The sequence below is a fragment of the Bactrocera dorsalis genome, chromosome 3 (assembly GCF_023373825.1).
Source record: "Bactrocera dorsalis isolate Fly_Bdor chromosome 3, ASM2337382v1, whole genome shotgun sequence".
Taxonomy (NCBI): domain Eukaryota; kingdom Metazoa; phylum Arthropoda; class Insecta; order Diptera; family Tephritidae; genus Bactrocera; species Bactrocera dorsalis.
Window position 1 is genome coordinate 54,520,727 of NC_064305.1, and position 19,923 is coordinate 54,540,649.

The 19,923-nt window shown below is 39.1% G+C and overlaps 1 protein-coding gene across 13 annotated transcripts in view; it reads right to left on the bottom strand.

The window, feature by feature from the left end:
• LOC105227669 (myosin light chain kinase, smooth muscle) overlaps positions 1-19,923 on the bottom strand; it is a 101,306-nt gene that overhangs the window by 47,510 nt on the left and 33,873 nt on the right. For 8 of the 13 annotated variants that reach the window (XM_049450883.1, XM_049450884.1, XM_049450893.1 and 5 more), the window contains one exon: positions 603-19,865. In XM_049450883.1, the coding sequence (XP_049306840.1) occupies positions 603-19,865 (19,263 nt within the window). The remainder of the gene's footprint in view (positions 1-602; positions 19,866-19,923) is intronic. The other 5 variants (XM_049450892.1, XM_049450890.1, XM_049450891.1 and 2 more) reach the window with 5 other exon arrangements.

Below are 19,923 nucleotides of genomic sequence, written 5' to 3' on the forward strand. Positions count from 1 at the left end.
TAGGATTTTATCATAATTTGGCTGAATATGGTAGAATAGATCCTCACATAAGTGATTACCCCTAAATATGGGCGGTGCTACACTCCTCGTCACTTTTGACATTGGTTCCTATAGAACCTTCTTGTAGATACTATACTATACTTTTTAAACTAAATAATATACTACAAACATATACGGGTGTAAATATGTAGGCCCATGCTATTGATTAAATATATTAAATGCAATCTGTTAATATTATGTCACAAGAATAAGTTTTACTAATAATTCATAAGCCATGCACCTGGAAAATATTTCTGAAAATATAATTACACACATACATAAACCACTGAACAAGCACAAAATTCGATGCGGCTAAATAACGATAAGCCGATTCAGATTAAATCGCGAATCATTAAAGTTTTCGGGTACCTATAAAGAGCAACATCACTAAGAAAATAACGGCATAATTAACTAATTAAAAAAAATGAAATACAAAAACCGAAAAATTAAGAAAGCAAAGCTCCTAGACAAATCAATGAATTTTAGTTTAAATTTAGAGAAGAAATCAAAGTAAATAAAAAAGAGCCAAGAAGAATTTCAGAAATGAAAAACAATTTGCATACCTCTTATGTTACGCGTAAATATTGGCGTGGTGCCAAATTTAGTTGTCGGTACATCGTAAACAGTCACAAGGCAGCTTGTTTCCACTTCTCCATTGCGATTGGTGGCCACGCATCGGTAAACGCCCGCATCGCCGGCGTCAACTGCTTTGATTTCCAAACAAGACAGTCCATCGTTGAAGGTTTTGTGATATTTGTTGTCGTTCTCTATGAATGTTTTATCCCTATACCAGTCGATTTTCAGCTCAGCACCGGAGACACTGCATGTAAGCTTAATATCGCTTCCCACTGGAGAGTTTCTATTGGTCAGTTTTAGGTCAACATTTGGCGCACGTCTAGCGCTACGTGATTCCCGTTTATCTTTATATTCCGTATTGCGGGAGTTATCTACTTGCGTTTTTGATTGATCAATCTGCTTCATACCGGCATCAGTCACTTCCTTTCTGAGACGTCTATCTGTTGCTGAGGATATTGCCATATCTGTTACATCTCCTGTCTTCTCAACAGACTCCGGGTGTGTTTGTACAACCAATTTTTCTTCAGATTTTTTAACTTCCTCACTCTTTTCATTTACTATCTTCGGTTTGCTGATTTTCTGATTCATTTCCTCGGCAGACTTCGTAAGTGGTGTTTTAATGCGGTCTTTGTTTTCATCAACTAGCTTAAGATCTTCATTGTTCTTCGCCTTTTCTTTGTCTAATTGTTCATCTATATTTTTAATTTCTTCAGAAAGTTGATCAGCGGACTCTTTAGAAGGTTCTGATACTTTAGTAATAACCTTAAGTTCTTTAGAATTTTTATCGTTATCTTTCTTTTCATCGTCTGGACTCTTCTTTCTCTTAGGTTTCTTTGGTTTTTCATCTGATTTTCCAATAATCTCTGGTATATCAGACTTCTTCTCTCCCTTCGCCATCACTTCAGCCCTATCTTGCTTTTTCTCATCTTTTTCTTCAAGAGGTACTGAATTTTCAGTATAATTTTTGACTTCTTCATACCTTTTATCGTCTACTCCTTTCTGAGAGACCTGGAGTTCCTTAGACTTTTTATCGTGATCTTTCTTTTCATCGTCCGAACTTTTCTTTCTCCCCTGTTTCTTGGGTTTTTCATCTGTCTGTTTATTATCTTTCTCAGCGATTTTTTCTTCAGACTCTGATTTGCTGTCAACAACTTTTAGTTGTTCGGATTTTAGCACTGCCTCCCCCGTCAATTCTTTTATATCTTTTTCCTTTATGTCTATTGTTTTTTCTTCCATTTGTTGACGGTCACCACTACACACCTCAATTTGTTCAACTTTGAGATCTTCCGATTTTTTATCTTCAAATTTCTTTTCTTCCCCAACGCTTTTGATACTCTTTTCTGTACTTTGCTTTTCTTCTCCCTTTTTAGTTTCTTTAGACTCTTGTCTTTTGTCAACAGTTTTGGGGTCCTTAGGTTTTTGTTTGATATCTTTTACTTCATCGGCATCTTCCTTTATACTTTTTTTAATCGGTGTGGCTTTAGCATTCTTCTCTTCATCTTTTACCTTATTAAGTTCTTCAGCAAGATTTGAAGAAGGCTTTTCTGTGTGTTCTTTTTGTTCACCGTTATCTTTCTTTTCTTCGTCAGCATCAATATCTTTCCTCTCTTTGTCTTTTAGTTTTTCTTCTAAGGGCTTAATTTCCTCCAAAGGCTTCTCTACAGGTGTTTCCGCAGACTGTAACTCTTTCTCATTAACCTGGAGCTCTGCAGATATTTGCTCTTCACTCTTCTCTTCTAACTGTTTTAATTCCTCAGAACTCTTTTCAACCGGTTTTTTTCCGGACTCCAGTTTTTTTTCTGCAATCTTGAGATCCATTGTTTGTTTGTCATCATTCTTATGGTGTTCGTCCACGCTCTTCTTTCTTCTTTCTTTTTTTGATTTTTCTTCTGTTTCCTTAACTTTCTTAGTAGTTTGCTCAAGTTTTTCCCTGGACTCAAGCTTTGCATCAACAACTTCAAGTTCTCCGACATCTTTTTCGTCATTATTTGTCTGTTTGTTTATTTTCCTCTTTTTCTTTTCCTTTTTAATCTTTTCTTCTGCATCTTTAACTCCTTCAATAGGTTCTGCAATGCATTCGTCAACTTTGATTTCTTGATATGCTCTCGAGTCATCTTTTTTCTCTTCATCCACAACTTCCTTCTTCGACTCTTCGTCTCCTGGTTTTTCTTCTGCCTGTTTAATTTGATCCAAAGGCTTATCAGTAAGTCTTACTGTAGTTTCTAACTTATCGTTAGCCACATCGGAATTTCCAGAACTTTTATCACCTGTTTTTTTCCTTTCTTCAATTGGCTTTTCTTCTGTGATCTCCCGTTCACTTTCCTTTTTCGGTTTATCTCCACTTTGTAGAATTTCATCGGAAGACTTCTCTTTCTCTTTCACTTCTTCAGACATTTTTTCTTTTCCCGCACTCTTCGTTTTCTTTTTAATATTTGATTCCTCTTCTTTCTTCAATATCTCTTCAGGCAGCTTTTCAGTTGGTTTTTCGAAAGACTTTATCCTTGTACAGTCCACAATAGCCTCTGTTTTCTCTTCTTTTGATTTTTCTTCACTCTTGCCTGTCATTTCTTGGACTGAATCCATATCTTTATTTGCACCTTTTAAAGTTTCTTCCTCCAATTTTTTGTTTTCATCACTTTCTGTTTCTTCTTTTAAAACACTCGAAGTATTCACATATTGAGTAATTTTTTCACAAACACTGTGGATCTCTTGACAAAGTTGAGCAGTGTCTTTCAGAATTTTTTGGGAATTAATCACATCCACACACTTATCAATTACGTTGTGCTCGCTTAATGCTAAATCCTTAATTTTTTCAAAATCTTCATTCAGTGTCATATCTTTGACGGTCTGTAGGTCATCATAAAGAATGAAAATGTCCATTAGATTCTTTTGGAGAGTAACAACTTTCTCCTTCGATTTTGGAACAGTGTTCGTTTTCTTTATATATTCTGCACATGAAACAATGCTTTCAAGAGTTAAGTTTGATGATGACAACTTCGATCGGAAATGATAGTCGTCTATACTATTGACTTTGATAGATGTACTCTCGACATATTCGACAATCTGGTTAAAGTATTGCAGCAAATCCTGGTTTACCGGGGCTTTGACTTCAGTCTTCAAAGCCTTTGTTGACTCTTCTTTGATTTTGTCTCCAGCTATTACATCGGGTTCTATTTCTGCTGTTGATTTTGGCTCTCCTTCAAATATCAAACCTTCCGTGGTGGAAACTTCAAATCTTTCTATACTTTCTTCTTCTGTTTCTTTGCGAAGCTCAGAGCACGTTTTCAATATTTTCGTAACCAAATCCGAAATTTTTTGCAAAATGTCTTCAGAATTTATGTGATTTTGACTCTTTTCTATGAAATCATATACAGCTAAGGCATTCACTTTAATATCTTCGATTTTACATTTTATATCCTTGACTTTTAAGTCATGTAAATCATCAAATGTTACAAAAATATTCATTAAACTATTTTGCAATGTTACTATATCCTTTGAAGATTTTTCAACATGTTCAATACTTTTAATCGTTTGTGATACGTTAACAAAGTTGCCAAGGTTAGGTTTGAGAGATGTCAGTCCCCTGCTAAGTAACGGATGAGTTGCCACTTCAGTTTGTTTTTCTAAACTCTTAACGTTTCGGGTAATATTCTTAAAAAGTTCTTCCAGTTTTGAATATACAATATTCTTCACGTCATCGGCAATAGGTTTCTTATCACTTTCCTCCATCGCAATTTTTTCTTCCAGGTTTATATTTTGAGGTTTTTTCGGGGAAACTTCTATTATCGACTTTTCTTCCAATTTTGCTTCTGACTTTTCCTCAGTTTGTTTCTTCTTTACCTCTTTTAGTTTATTTTGTAAACTAGAATTTTTAGAAAGCTCATCATCTTCGCCCTGCTTTGCTTGTGGCTTCTCATCATCTGGTTCTTTTTGGGACACAACTACTGCAGGCAACGACTTGTCCATGTCGGACTCTGTTGTGTGCTTGGGTAGTAATTCAGTAGTAATTTTATTGTCTGTCGGTACAATCCCCAAAGTCAAACCCACTTCTGTTTCGGCTTCCTCTTCAGGTTTCCTCTCGGATATTTTTTCTTCCGTCGACAACTTCGTTTCAGGTTGTACATCTAATGCAATATTTTTATCAATCGTTGCCTCTGTGGATTCTTCTCGATCGATCTGTATTTCAGTACCACCTACTGTCTCCAAAATATTTTCTGTCAACTTGTCTTTATTTTGTTCAAGCGCTGTCTGCAGTGCATTGGCTACTTCTAGTATACTATTAGATAATTTATTTAAATGTTTTAACGCCCCTTCAGATTCAACATATTTTGTTGCGTTTTCAATATTATCATATAATTCCAAGGCGGTCGTTTTCACTGCCTCCAGCTTTGTCTTCAAATCTTTTGTTGCTATTTCGTGAAGATCGTCAAATGTAACGAAGGTGTCCATTAATGACTTTTGAAGGGTAACAATTCTCTCTGCTGATTTTTCAAGGGAGTGTACGGATTTCAAACACTCTGCAACCAAAACAACCGTGCGCAATGTGGGTATAACTGGGACCATTTTGCTGAAAGATTCCTGCAATTGTGGTGTAGCAATTATAAATGAAACATTATCAACATTGCTGGCAATATTTTCGAAATATTTCTGTAAGTTTTTGCTCAGTTTCTTTGATAGCGTAAGTTCATGTTGGTCAATAATTTCCTTCTGTACTTCCTGTACCTCAGACACTTCAACTTTGCTTTTCTTGATAGCAAGGATTTCTTCAGCATCTGGTGCTGGTTTTGTTTCAATAATAATTTTAGTACTATCTCCCTTATTTTTTACTATGCTTTCTTGCAAAATCTGGTCTTTACTTTCAAGTTCTTTTAAAACTGCTTTCTCAACTTCTACCTTTGCTTCCTCTTGCTTTTCATTTGAAAGTTTTTCATGAGGTACATCTTCAGCAATCTTAGTTTCAATTACATCTCCAATTTTATGCTTTGTGTTCTCCTCCTTCACTATGTCTTGGCAAACATTTAAAAGTACTCTTGTTAAACTAGAAATACTAAGTAATACATTCTCAGAGTCCAGTACACCAGTGCTCTTCTCGATCTTTTCATATTCACTAAGTGCCAAGCTTTTAACTTCTTCCATTTTATTTTTTATCTCCCCAATTATATGTTGTTGTAAATCATCAAATGTAATGAAAAGATTCATTAGAACTTTCTGAAGTGTAACCATTTTCTCAGATGACTTCTCCACATTATTTATCATCTTAACTGCTTCGGAAATTGTTGTAATAGTATCCAAATCTTTATTGATCAGTGGTATTTTTTTAAGGAAAACGGAATGTGTCTCTTCTTCAAAGAGCTGACGAATTATGTACACATTTTCAACAATATTCGCACAATAGCCTGACAAATTAAGATTAAGGGGCTCTTCAAGTACTGCAACTTCCTGTTCAACCATTACTTGTTGAATTAAATCTTTATTAACTTTAGTTTCAGTACTACCTTTAATGGGCTTTTCATCAATAGTCTTATCGTCGACTGGTTTTTTCACATTTTCACCAAAGCATGTAGATGCAGTTTCTGTCAGGTTTTCGAAATCAGATTTTCCTGCTACTTCTACTTTAACGGATCCTAAAGATTCAGTAATTTCGGTCGCCTCAGGTGTCTTAGAAGATACAACTTCAGCTGACTTAACTGTAGGTGTAGATTCTTCAGAAACTATTGGTACGGGAGCCTTAGCTTCCTCTGCTTCTGGCTTGACGGATTCTGAAGTTTCAGTAATTTCAGTTCTCTTAGGCTCTTTAAAAGAATCATCTTGTTGAGGTGAAGGTTTTTCAGAAATTACAGATACAGGAGCCTTAGCTTCCATTTCTGCTTCTGGTTTAACAGATTTTACTGCCTCAGTCAGGTCAGTGTGCTCAGGCTCCATAGAAGATGTTTCTTGTTTAACGCATTCAGGGGTTTCTATCCTTTTCGCCCCCTTAGACTCCTTAAAACTAGCTTCTTGTTTAGGCATTTCAGCTTCCATAACTGTAAGTGAAGGTTCTTCAGAAGCCTTAGCTTCCACTTCGGCTTCTGGTTTAAAAGGTTTTACTGTTTCAGTCAATTCAATCGGTTCAGGTTCCTTAGAAGATACCTCTAGTTGAGGCTCTTCTGTTTGCATAACTATTGTTGTAGGTTTTTCAGATGTTGCTGGTACAGAGGCCTTAGCTTGCACTTCTGCTTCTGGTTTGACAAATTCTGGGGTTTCAGTCGCTGTAGGATCCTTAGAAGGTACCTCTTGTTGCAGCACTTCAGCTTGCATAACTTTAGGTTGAGGTTCTTCAGAAACTACTGGTACAGAAGTCTCAGCTTCCACTTCTGCTTCCGGTGTAACAGACTCTGAAGTTTCAGTCAGTTTGGACGACTCTGGTTCCTTAGAAGATATCTCTGGTAGAGGCGCGTCAGCCTGCAAAACTGTTGGTATAGGTTCTTCAAAGACTACTGGCACAGAAGCCTTAGCTTCCATTTCTGCTTCTGGTTTGACAAATTCTTGGGTTTCAGTCGCTGTAGGCTCCTTAGAAGGTACCTCTTGATGCAGCACTTCAGCTTGCATAACTTTAGGTTGAGGTTCTTCAGAAACTACTGGCACAGCAGTCTCAGCTTCCACTTCTGCTTCCGGTGTAACAGATTCTGAGGTTTCAGTCAGTTTGGACGTCTCTGGTTCCTTAGAAGATACCTGTGGTAGAGGCGCGTCAGCCTGCAAAACTGTTGGTATAGGTTCTTCAGAAACTACTGGTACAGAAGCCTTAGCTTCCATTTCTGTTTCTGGTTTGACAAATTCTCGAGTTTCAGTCGCTATAGGCTCCTTAGGAGGTACCACTTGTTGCGGTACTTCAGCTTGCATAACTTTAGGTTGAGGTTCTTCAGAAACTACTGGTATAGGAGCCGTAGCTTCCACTTCTGTTTCCGGTGTAACAGATTCTGGGGTTTCAGTCAGTTTGGACGTCTCTGGTTCCTTAGAAGATACCTCTGGTAGAGGCGCGTCAGCCTGCAAAACTGTTGGTATAGGTTCTTCAAAGTCTACTGACACAGAAGCCTTAGCTTTCATTTCTGCTTTTGGCTTGACAAATTCTTGGGTTTCAGTCGCTTTAGGCTCCTTAGGAGTTACCTCTTGTTGCGGTACTTCAGCTTGCATAACTTTAAGTTGGGGTTCTTCAGAAACTACTGGTACAGAAGTCTCAGCTTTCACTTCTGCTTCCGGTGTAACAGATTCTGAGGTTTCAGTCAGTTTGGACGTCTCTGGTTTCTTAGAAGATACCTCTTGTAGAGACACGTCAGCCTGCAAAACTGTTGTTATAGGTTCTCCAGAAACTACTGGTACAGAAGCCTTAGCTTCCATTTCTGCTTCTGGCTTGACAAATTCTCGAGTTTCAGTCGCTATAGGCTCCTTAGGAGGTACCACTTGTTGCAGCACTTCAGCTTGCATAACTTTAGGTTGAGGTTCTTCAGAAACTACTGGTTTAGGAGCCGTAGCTTCCACTTCTGCTTCCGGTGTAACCAATTCTGAGGTTTCAGTAAGTTCGGTCATCTCTGGTTCCTTAGAAGATACATCTTGTAGTAGCACACCAGTTTGCATAACTGTTTGTTCTTCGGAAACTACTGGTGCATGTGCCTTAGCTTCAAGTTCTGCTTCTGGATTAACAAATTGTACGGTTTCAGTCGCTTTAGGCTCCTTAGGAGGTACCACTTGTTGCGGCACTTCAGATTGCATAACTTCAAATTGAGGTTCTTCAGAAACTATTGCTACAGTAGCTTTAGCTTCCACTTCTGATTCCGATGTAACAGCTTTTGGGCTTTTAGTCAGTTTGGTCGCCTCTGGCTCCTTAGAAGATACATTTTGTTCAGGCACTTGAACTGGCACAAGTGATGCAACAGATTTTGTAATTTCAGTCTCCTCAATCTCCTTAGAAGAGACCTCTTGTAGAGGCACGTCAACTTGCATAACTGTTGATTTAGATTCTTCAGAAATTTCTGATATAGCAGTCTTAGATTCCACTTCTGCTTCATGTTCGACAGATTGTAGGGTTTCAGTCGTTTCAGACTCCGTAGAGGATACCTCTCGTTGAGGTCCTTCAGTTTGCACAACTGTAAGTGTAGGTACCTCATAAATTACTGATTCAAAAGCTTTAACTTTCGCTTCTGCTTCTGGCTTAATGGATTCTAGGTTTTCAGTTATTTTATTCGTCTCAGGCTCTTTAGAAGAATCGTCTTGTTGAGGTGAAGGTTTTTCAGAAATTACTGATACAGAAGCCTCAGCTTCCGCTTCTGCATCTGGTTTGACAGATTTTGACGTTTCAGTCATTTCAGTTGCCTTAGGCTCCTTAAAAGATACTACTTGTTGAGGCACTTCAGATTGCATAACTTCAGGCTTCTCAGCTTCCACTTCTGCTTCCGATGTAAGAGATTTTGGGGTTTCAGTCAATTCGGTCACCTCTGGCTCCTTAGAAGATACATTTTGTTCAGGCACTTGAACTTGCTCAACTGTATTGATAGGTTCTTCAGAAACTACTGATACGGGTGCCTTTGCTTCCACTTCTGCTTGCGGTGCAACAGATTCTGGGGTTTCAGACATTTCAGTCGCCTCAGTGTCCTTAGAAGATATCTCTTGTAGAGGCACGTCAACTTGCATAACTGTTGGTTTAGATTCTTCAGAAATTTCTGATACAGGAGTTTTAGCTTCCAATTCTGCTTCAGATTCGACAGATTGTGGAGCTTGTTCAACTACTTCTTCTAGTTTAACAGACGCGGAGGCTTCATTCAGTTCCATCGCTTTAGGCTCCTTAGAAGATACCACAGCTTCAATAACTGTAAGGGCAAGTTCTTCTGAAGCTACTGGCGCAGAAACCACTTCTGCTTTTTGTTTAATAGACTCTGCAGTTGCAGTCAATTCAGTCGCCTCAGGCTCTTTAGAAGCCATCTCTGTTTGTGGTGCTTCAGCCTCGAGAACTGTGGATCTCGCAAGCTCAGAGGCTTCGGTAGAGTCTGTAACTAATGCTACGACTTCAGATATAACTGATTCGATTTCACAGGGCTCTTGCATTATTTTCTCATTCTCATCTGGTTTCGGAAAAACCTCCTGTACTTCAACATCTTCGATTTTTGAAACAGGGCTCCCTGCTTCCTTTTGTTTTGACGGAAGATAATCCGCTGTTTGTAACTTAATGCATAGTTCAAGCAGATTATTAGTTAATAAATAAGTGTCCAAAAGAATTTTAGGCAATTGTGCAGCTTCTTCCTTATTATTTATATAATCAACCCCGTTTAGTGCAATATTTTTGGCTTTCTCAATATTAAAGCTCTCACTTTTCATTTTATGGAGTTCGTCTAAGAATATAACGGTGTCTATTAGAGATTTTTTTAATGTATCAAGTTTCTTTCCGATTTTACTTTTAGATTTCAATTTCATGATTTCTTCAATAGTCATGGTTATACTTTCTATATAAGGATTTAGTGTGCTTACTTTATTTCGTAACTCGAGATTCTCAATTTTAGTAATATTCTCACGTATATGTTTTTTATTATCTTTTATGTTTGCATAATATTCTTCAGTCAATTTTCGCGTGACTTCAGGATTATTAGCAAGCAATTTATCAATGATCTCTTCTAACTGATTTTTGGTTTCGTTCGACGAAAGCGGACCGCCCTCATAAGTGTGGACAATGTGTTCCCTTATTTTAAATATAAGTTTTGAAAAACGTTCATCAGTTGGGTTTTGTAGCGCCTCTTTAATTTCATCTTCGGTGTCTTTCCATTTTTCATTTTCGCCAATAACCGCTAGGACATTTTTAATTTCTTGTACCACAGAATCTTCGTCACGCTTTGGTTCATCTTCTTTTCTAAAGTCTGCAAGAGTAGTAATGGCCGATTCTTGAGATATATATTTTAACCCTTCCAACAATAAAACAAACAAATCTTTCTTCACCTCAAGCTCCTGCAGAATCTCTACAACATCAGTAATGAGGCCTTCGTCTATAGCTTTGCATACACGATCTAAGCCTTCTTTTTGTTCTAATAGTTGTGAATTTTGTGTTTTGGTGACTACCGATTCAAATGAGTTTCGCAAATCGAATATAGCCGACTTAAGATTTTGATAAGATCGTGAGCCAGTATCCATATTTGGTGCATTTTGCTTCTTAATAACAGCAACTTCAGAAGAAATTCGCTGGAGCGCACTAGATGTCGCACATAACTCTTTGTCATTAGGAAATACTTGTGCTATGAAGGATATAATACTACCGATATATGGTAGAGTAGCCTCAGTAATGTCAGAGATCATTGCGCTTCGGAGTCCTTGATGCCCGTTTAATATTTCCAGCAACACTTTATTGGAATTCTGTATGACTTGACGCATCTCCATGCTCTTCTTAATATCATCCATAGGTGATTTCTTAATAAACGCAATCAAATCTTTCAACTTGAATAATGGAAGGAAAAGGTGGTCTTCGATTGTACTTGACGGATGTGTTTGTATCAAATTCTTCATCTCACTTAAAGTTATTTCGACAGACCTGAAAATTTCTGTTGTAGCTTTGCTCAACTGTTGTCTATTCAAATTCCTTGTTAGCTCAATTGTGACATCAATGAGTTCCTCAGTTTTTTGTAAGTATGGTTCAGTTGGTAAAGAAAGTTTCTCTGAATCTAATTCTTCGTTCTTCTTAGTGATATTTGCCGTAGCAGTTTCAGTTTCTTGTGGTGCTTGCTCTGAACTAATAATTGCCGATTCAGAGCTTTGGGTCGATTCTTTGGCTATCATTTTCTCTTCAGCCTCTATTACTACGGTTTGAGTCTCTTCTGCGATTACTGCTTCTTGTTGCTTATACTTCTTGCTTTCCAAACTATCAATAACGGGTTCTTTCATTTCGTCGTCAATAGTCTCTGTAGATTCCTTTACCTCACTTTGGGAAGAAACAATTTCATTGTTTATAGCAACTAGTTTAGCTTGTAAGTTTTTCAAGTGAAGTCGAAGGGTATCGACCAATGCACCCTCTTCTACTGACGGATTTTTGGAATGCATTTTTGGAAGAATTTCAGTTTCGATGCGGACTAATGCGTCACAAACTCTTTGAATGTCCAAGGTATTTTCTGCGGACAGTCTGACGAATACAGGATTTTTAGATTTTAATCCTACTTCAATGCTTGCTATTAAAGCCTTTCCCGAAGTTAAGCTCAAAGTAAGTGCTTCTAAAAAGGCTTGCTTTCCTTTATCGCTTTTTTCTGCATTAATTTCGTTGACTACGGAGTTTAGTTGGGGCATAAGAGAGTCGAGTTCCTGGATGAGTTCTATTACTCTCAATGTGTTTTCGCTCGTACTGATAAATTCCGAGATGGAAATAACAGAATTTTGCAGTTTAAGAATATTTTTACGTTCATCGAGCTCTATTTTTTCATTAATCTGATCAACTGCTCTAAAGACTGCCATCAAATGTGATTGTAAATTAGCCACAACCATTGTAGACTTCTCGACCTCTATCAACTGGAGTTTATTAATAGCCTTGGTGCTGCTTAAAACCAGCTCGAGAGGTTCGATTAGCTTACGCAATTCTACTAAGCTTTCTGATTTGTTACATATTGAGCTAAACTCCAAAATGGCAGACTCCATTTTGGTACACATCTCTTGAGCTAGTTGAATTTCTAAGATTGGCATAGTTTGTAACAAATCGGCAAAAGCTCTTTCAATATGCTCTAGCGATTGATCCACTCCGGCTTCATAGGTATGGACAAGACAGTCTTTTAATTTAAACATCACTTTGGCGACCTTTGCTTGACTCTCCGCCATATGTTGCTGCTCGGATGCTGTAGAGAGTTCGTTTTGCATGCTTTCTAGTTCATTTCCGAGTTCCATTATGACAGCTAATACTTCGCGCAGTTCTGGAACATTTACTTGTTTCATATCAGCTGCACAAGCTTCAAGTTGTTTAATGCTATTTGAAATGCCTTCTTTGACATCCAGGAACTTCACGTTTTCTTGTGCAACTACAGCTGGTAGCTCAAGATTCGCTTCTGCAGATTGTGGCTCAATGCAAGACTTTAGTGCGGAAATGTCAGCTTGTGTGGACATATCCACAACGTTCTCTACTCCACTCATGTCGACCTGCTCACAATATTGCAGAAGATGGTATACGACGTCGATCTTTTCTCTCACTACTTTTAAGGGCACGCATTCTTCTAGCGTTGATAGTGGTGTTTCCTCTTGAATTTGTAGTAAAGCTTCTCTTATATCCAAAACAGGTTTTGCGAATCTTTTCAACATTTCGACGTTTTCCTGTTTAGAAATGCTATCCGCTTGAGACAAGTGCACCTGCTCCACATTCAATAATGACAGATTTTGCAACTCTTGTATGGGCTGGATAAACTGTTTAAGTTGTACGAGTGACTCGTCCTCTGCTAAAGACTGCAGTGTCTCCAATGCATGACTCTCTTTGATGGATAAGATAAACGGTTGAATATCCTGCAAGACTTGAGCGCTGGTTAATGGCATGCTTATTGTTGGCAAACTTAAAACTTGCTCTAGCTCCTCATTTTGGAAAATTTTAATGCATTCACGAACATCGTGCAGAGGTTGCGCCAAAGTTTTTAGTTCGGATATTTCAGTTTCGCTCAAATCTTGCAGATAACTCTGAGCAATACATTCTTCGACTTGCACTACACATGCTTCCAAATTACACACAGCATCTGCAAACGTTTTGCAATCACTAGCTTCGGAGAAGGATAGGACAGGTGGCTCATTGACAGAAGGATGACCAACATCAGCAAAACATTCATGAATTTTTTCCAATTTCAATAAACTTGCCTTAACCGGTTCTGTAGATTCCAGTTCTTGGAAGTCAACCTGAACCTCGGAGCCATATTTTAACACTGAGACGATACTACTTTTGAGTTGTGACAACAAGACATCGACCTTACCTACATCAGCTGACGATGATGGAATATGCTCATCGTGAGAGCGCAACGGAGAGCCAATTAATGACTCGATTGCCGAAACGTCTTCCAAAGTAGAAACATCCTCATCCGCGGGTAATGACGTTTCACGTTGCTGCAATTCAGCATACAGCTTTTCTTCCACAGAAAGTGTTTTCGATATGAGAGACGTTTCGGATATCTTTTGTTTATCATCGCCATGACTATCCTTCGAAATAATAGGTAAAGTCTTGAGTTTAGCGAAACTGTCTTGAAGAGATTTCAGATGCACTCCGAGTACGTCGACTAGTGCGCTATCCTCAGGGGTTGGAATTTGTAACTCCAGCATTGGTATAATTTCGTTTTCTATACGTAAAAGAGCTGCTTCTACACTGCGTATGTCCAGTTCATTCTCCTCCGCTAATTTATAATAGAGTGGATTATTGGCATTTAAGCCTTCCTCAATGCTTTGTAGAAAGGCTTTCCCTGATGAAACGCGTTGAGTGAGTGCTTCAAGTAGCTCTTGTTTGTTTTTCTGCTCTTTAGCTAATAAAATACTGTCGTAAATTGAACTAAAATTCGGCGTCAAACTGTCGATTTCCTGAAGGAGCTCAATTGTGCGAAGTTGTTCACTGGCGTCCACTATGAATTCATGTGTGGCAAGCACAGCGTCTTGTGCCCTTAAAGCAGCTTCACGCTCTTGCCCGCTTAATGAGTCACCGACTTCGTTTAGCACTCTAAATGCTGACATTAAATGCGTTTGAAGACTGGCTACAACCAATGAGGATTTCTCGATATCAATAGATTTCAACTCACTTATTGATTTTACAGTCTTCAAAATATTATTAATAGGATCCACTAATTTTTGTAAATCAGTTGGAGCATCGGGGCGTAAGCATGTGTCTTTAAATGCGCACAGAGATGTATCAATTTTTGTAAACATCTCTTGGGCCAGATGTATTTCCAAAGTCGGCAGTGCTTGTAAGATATCTTCGAACGTTTTTTCAATCTCGTCCAAAGACTTTCCTACATCCGTTTCATAGGTATGCACCAGGCATTCCTTTAGTTTAAACATAGTTTTAGCCACTTTTTGATTGACCTTAACGGTATTTTGCTGTGTTGTTGGTTTGGACAACTCATGTTGCATATTTTCCAATTCATTTTTAAGTTCCTTCATAACTTCACCAATATCTTGTAATTCGGGCTCTTTATTTGTGTCAGTCGAAGTCAAGCAAACTTGGATCTGCTTGATGCCACCCGCAATACATTCCTTGACGTCCAGATACTTTACACTTTCTTCTGCAACTTTCGCTCCTGGTTCCAATCCGATGTCAACAGACTTCAGCTCTGCACAAGACTTCAATGCGGAGACGTCGGCCTGTGTGGACATATCAGTAATATTTTCCAATGCATTAAGGCTAGCACGTTCACAGTATTCTAGGAGGTTATATATGGCATCGGCTTTTTGCTTAACCACTTGCAATGCTGGACATTCTTCGATTGGGGATTGTGGGGTTTCAGCTTGTACATGCAGTAATGCTTCCCTGATATCCAAAATAGGCTTGGCGCACTTCTCCAGTCCTGCAATACTCACCTCAGATGGGAAATCTTCAATTTGAGACAAATGCACTTGATGAATTGTCGAAAGCACTGCATTTTCCAATTCTTGTATGGGTTGTATAAACTGTTGCAACTGTGTTAAAGACTCATCTGCAGCCAATGACTGTAGAGTCTCAAGTGCATTACTCTCTTTTATAGAAAGCACAAAGGGATGTATGTCTTGTAAAACCTGAGCACTTGTCATCGATAAGCTCGCTGTTGGCAAACTAATCACTTGCTCCAGTTCTTCATTATGGAATACTTTTATGCATTCTTTAAGATCTTGTAAGGGTAGAGCCAATGTTTTCAAGTCAGAGACAGAGTTTTCACTTAGCTCTTGCAAATCATGTTGGGCAAGACACTCCTCTACTTGCACCACACATGTTTCCAAATGGCACACAGCATCCGCGAAAGTTTTACGATTACTAATGTCAGAGTGTGTATGCAATGTTTCCACAATGATGGATTGATGAACATCTGCAATACATTCGTTGATGTCTTCTAATTTTGACAAACATGCTTTAACCTTTTGCGCAGATTCTAGTTGCAAAGAGGCAACGTCTGCTTCGGTGCAGTGCGCTAATACTGATGCAATGCTATTTTTGAGTTGGGACAATAATGTGTTCACTTTGCCCTTATTCGCCTCGAACGCTTTAAGGTGATCAGTTCCCTCTCCCGCGGCAGAGTCCTGACTGTCTGCTGGCAAAGATTCAGCGGCAGATTTCATAGCGGATATGTCTTCTAGCGTCGAGCCTTCATCCTCAATCTTACCTACTGGTTCAACTTTTGGTGTAGCCATTATTTTTTCTTTGTCTATTTCGGCTTTTGCGTCTAATTTAGGTTTCTTTGCAGCACTATTATCAACATCTGGTTCTGCTTTCTTCTTCTCACCGACTGCTGATTGAGTGACTGCAGTTATTGCTCGTGGTAAATTAGTAATAGACTGAAGAACAGGCACCATTTCAATCACGGACTGTACAATTGGCAGTGCTTTTAATTTAATGTGGTGCTCATTTATGTCTGGTATATTCTCAACGACGTCTTTTATTTCTTGCAAAACTGCGTTCAGACTTTCACTTTGTGGTACTGATTGGATTTTTGGTACTTTCTCTGGTGTAAGTGAATTGCGTAATACCACAGCAACCGTCTGCAGCGGTTTAGCAATATCAGTCAGAACTTTTGTGGCAGCTTCATTTTCTTCCCTTGTGCTCTGGGACTCCTTCAATACTTCCACATCTGCCACTAAGCCAGTGAGACTTTTATCTAATTGAGATAACACCTCCTGGGTTTGAGTGTCTAAGCCCGGTGTCGCTTCAATCTCTGTAAGTGTGTGTAAAAGCTCTTGTATGTTTTGTCCTGCTTCGTCTTGAGCTATTTTCATTTCCATTGCTTCACGCATGTAGATGAAAGATTTTTCTTGCTCAGCTGCAAGCTTCTCGTCAAGCTCTACTTCGTGTTGTAGCATTTTGAACTCGTGTTCTTCAATATCAATTTCCACATTTCTAATTAATTGCTGCATTTTCTCCAGGACATCTACATTTTTGTCATTCTGCTTCGTCCCTGACATATGCATAATCTCTTTAGCCAAATTGACACGATCACTTAAACTGTGCAAAGGATCAATAAAGTCAGTTAACGAGCCCGAAATTGATTTGCTTTCAATTTGACGTATGCAGTAATTGAGCTCGTCAATTGGGCGCTTCAAGTTTTCCAAGAGAGTCACATGATATTTGGTAATATTATCGTCGAGTACATTGCCAATTAACGAAGACATTTCTTCTTTCAAACTAAACAAGCCCTTTTGTACATTAGGCGATAAACGTGCTGAAAGTCTCTCGATATTCGTCTCAAAGTGCAGCACGGACTGCGCAATAGTTTGAAGCAGCTTTTGAGTGTCCGCTGAGTCGAGCGCTGCTTCTTCATTGAAATGACCACGTTCCACATCCTGAGTAAGCTGTGCCAACCCATTTTGTATTTCCTGCAGTGGCGGTACCATTGATTCCACAGTGCTAACAGTCAACATACCAGCTTGCACATTGTCAGACGACTGATTTAGTATGACCTCCAAGCCCTTATTGAGTTCGAATAGGGGCGCAGTTACAATATCCAATATAGCATTATTAACCTTTTGTTCTGTAGACTGTGTAGTGGGCAGTTCAGTCTTTCGTTCTATTGTCTCCAATACCGATTGTAGTTCCTTGATTGGTTCTACGATATTTTCCAATACCTTTCTGTGCACCTTTCTGTAAATTTGTTCCTCGTTTTCTTCAAGACTCAACTCATTCTCCACTTTTTCTAAAGCGGCTTGTAAATTTACAACGGGTAGACAAATGAGCTTCAATGCATCAGCCTCGTTGGGCAATTTCGCGTCCGAAATAGTCGCAAAAGAGACTGGTTCAACTGCTGGCATAGCTTGTAATTTGGCCACCGTTTCTGAAAGGTGTTTAGCTGCCTCCAATTCCTGCGCTTCTTGTAGTAGAGCTTGTGACTTAATAGTGCCTTGTGTTATTTCGAGACCTTGTTTAATGTCATCTGCCGTTAGATCAATATGTGCACGTAAGCTAGTTGATTCGAAACTCTTGGCTATGTTCTGCACTTCCCCCAAAGCCTTAATTAACTGATCACCTACGCTGTCTATGATGCAGACGCTGGTGCGTTGTATAAGTGTGACACCAGTTTCATCAATTTCAACACACTTCTCAATTACTTGAAGACTTCTGTGCAGCTTTCGTATATCCTCTTCCATCGTTTGAAAGAGCGCATCAAGTGGGGTTTCTCCGGAATATACTCTTAATTTGCTTTGAACTTGTTTTATTGGATCAACAATATTGCGAATAATAGCGATACTCTGCTCGGCAGAAGCTGGAGTCATCATCATGGTCGCCTGCTCGACGACTTCATTCTCAACCACGGTCAAGTGATGCTCAATCTTTTTCAAAAGTTTGGCCAGTGGTAAAAGAGCACGTAAATTTTGTTCAATCTCCTCTGCACTGGAAATGACTTTCACTGGTTTTAGAGTGATCAAACCATCGCCAACTGCTCCGGATATGTCTTGCATTTTTGCATCATCTTCGTTCGTTTTTGATGAATCACTGTCAGTTTGTTTCTTGCCCTTTTTACGTTTTGGTGGCTGTATATTTTCTTCGGCCTGCGCGGCATCAGGTCCCACAGCGGAATCGACACGTGATGACATTTGTGTGGCGCTAGCAAAAGTTTGCAAATCAGAAGTGTCTTCATCACCAGCTTGGCTATCAGATGCTTTGGACAAACTGTAAAATTCTTCTGTGGTTTCTGTGGGTCGTGACTTCTTACGTTTACGTATTGGTGCAGTCAGAGAAAGTTCTTCCTCCATTTTCTCGAAACTGTGTTGGGTATATTTTTCAGCCTCACGATCGACTTCATCCTCATGTCCGGAAGATCCATGCACTGTTATCTCCGTTATGGAAATATCATCCAAACCTGCCTCAGTGCGCATATCCTCCTCATGTGAAAAGTATTCTGGTGAAATATCAATGACCACAGCCTCCATTAAAAGTTTACCCGACTGCGAAGTCTCTTTGACAAAACGCAATGGTGGCAATTCCACTACATTGTGTTCGGTAACATGCTCTGAGATTTGATCGGCATACATTTCAACAATCTTTAATGCTTCCTCCTCAGTTAAATCAGGTGTCTCATACAGGGACACCGAAACCTCTTTACCATCAAATGAAAAAGATACCTCACCCTTTGAGTCAATTGTTATGTCACCTACAGGAGTTTCATACAGTTGAGACGTATGCTCTTCTTGTATAGTGGATAAGGAGAAGTTACGCTGCAACTCGTTTTCTTGAGCTTTTTCTTCCTTTTGAGTTTTGCAGGCATCCTCGAAGCCAAGCAATGATGCTGAACTTGCCACAATGCCCATACAGTTTCTTGCCTCACAGGTATACGTTCCTAAACAGCAAGTTCCGTCTTGCCCAGATATAATACGATGTATATCTCCGGGTTTTAGCTCAACACCATCCTTGTACCACTTTAGCACTGGCTGTGGCACACCAATTACTTTACATTCTAAATTAACAGCGCCTTCCTCCGTGAGCACTGCTCTAAGGCATTCCAGAAAACGTGGTTTCTTGTAATGACGTGGTATCTGTAGTTTTAAGTAACTAGATGTTACACTAGTGCCAAAGTCATTCACAGCAACACACTTCCATTCTGCTTGATCCACAAATTCTACAGATCTTATGTCTAAGTGCCAATTTTCGTGTTCACCACGATAATGACTATACCGTTCGCTATTCTCGATCGGCAGTTCATCACGGAACCAAGACAGTACAGGATCTGGTGTAGCCTTAACATTTACTGTAAACTGGAAACTTTCATTGATCTTAGCTTCTTGGCTCTTCAGCCCAACAACAAATTTCGGTGGCTGATTTTGGTTTGCAAACAAGAGCCGTTCCTCGTCGTTAAGTTGGGTTTGTATATCCTCAACGGTAAGTACAGCAACACTGCTGCTCTCACCCATACAGTTTTTAGCCACACAGCAGTAAGTACCGAGCGAGTTGGTACCAGTTAGTTGATAAACGTCACCAGGCTTCAGTTCCTGGCCATCCTTAAACCATTTGAGTATGGGCGTAGGGAAGCCCACCACTTTGCACTCGAATGAAACCAGGCCTTCTTCGGTAAGTACAGCACGCAAACTCTCCATAAAACGTGGTTTCCGATAATTTTTCGGAACTATTCACATAAAAAATGAAAATATATATATTTTATTTTATGACTTATTAGTACACTT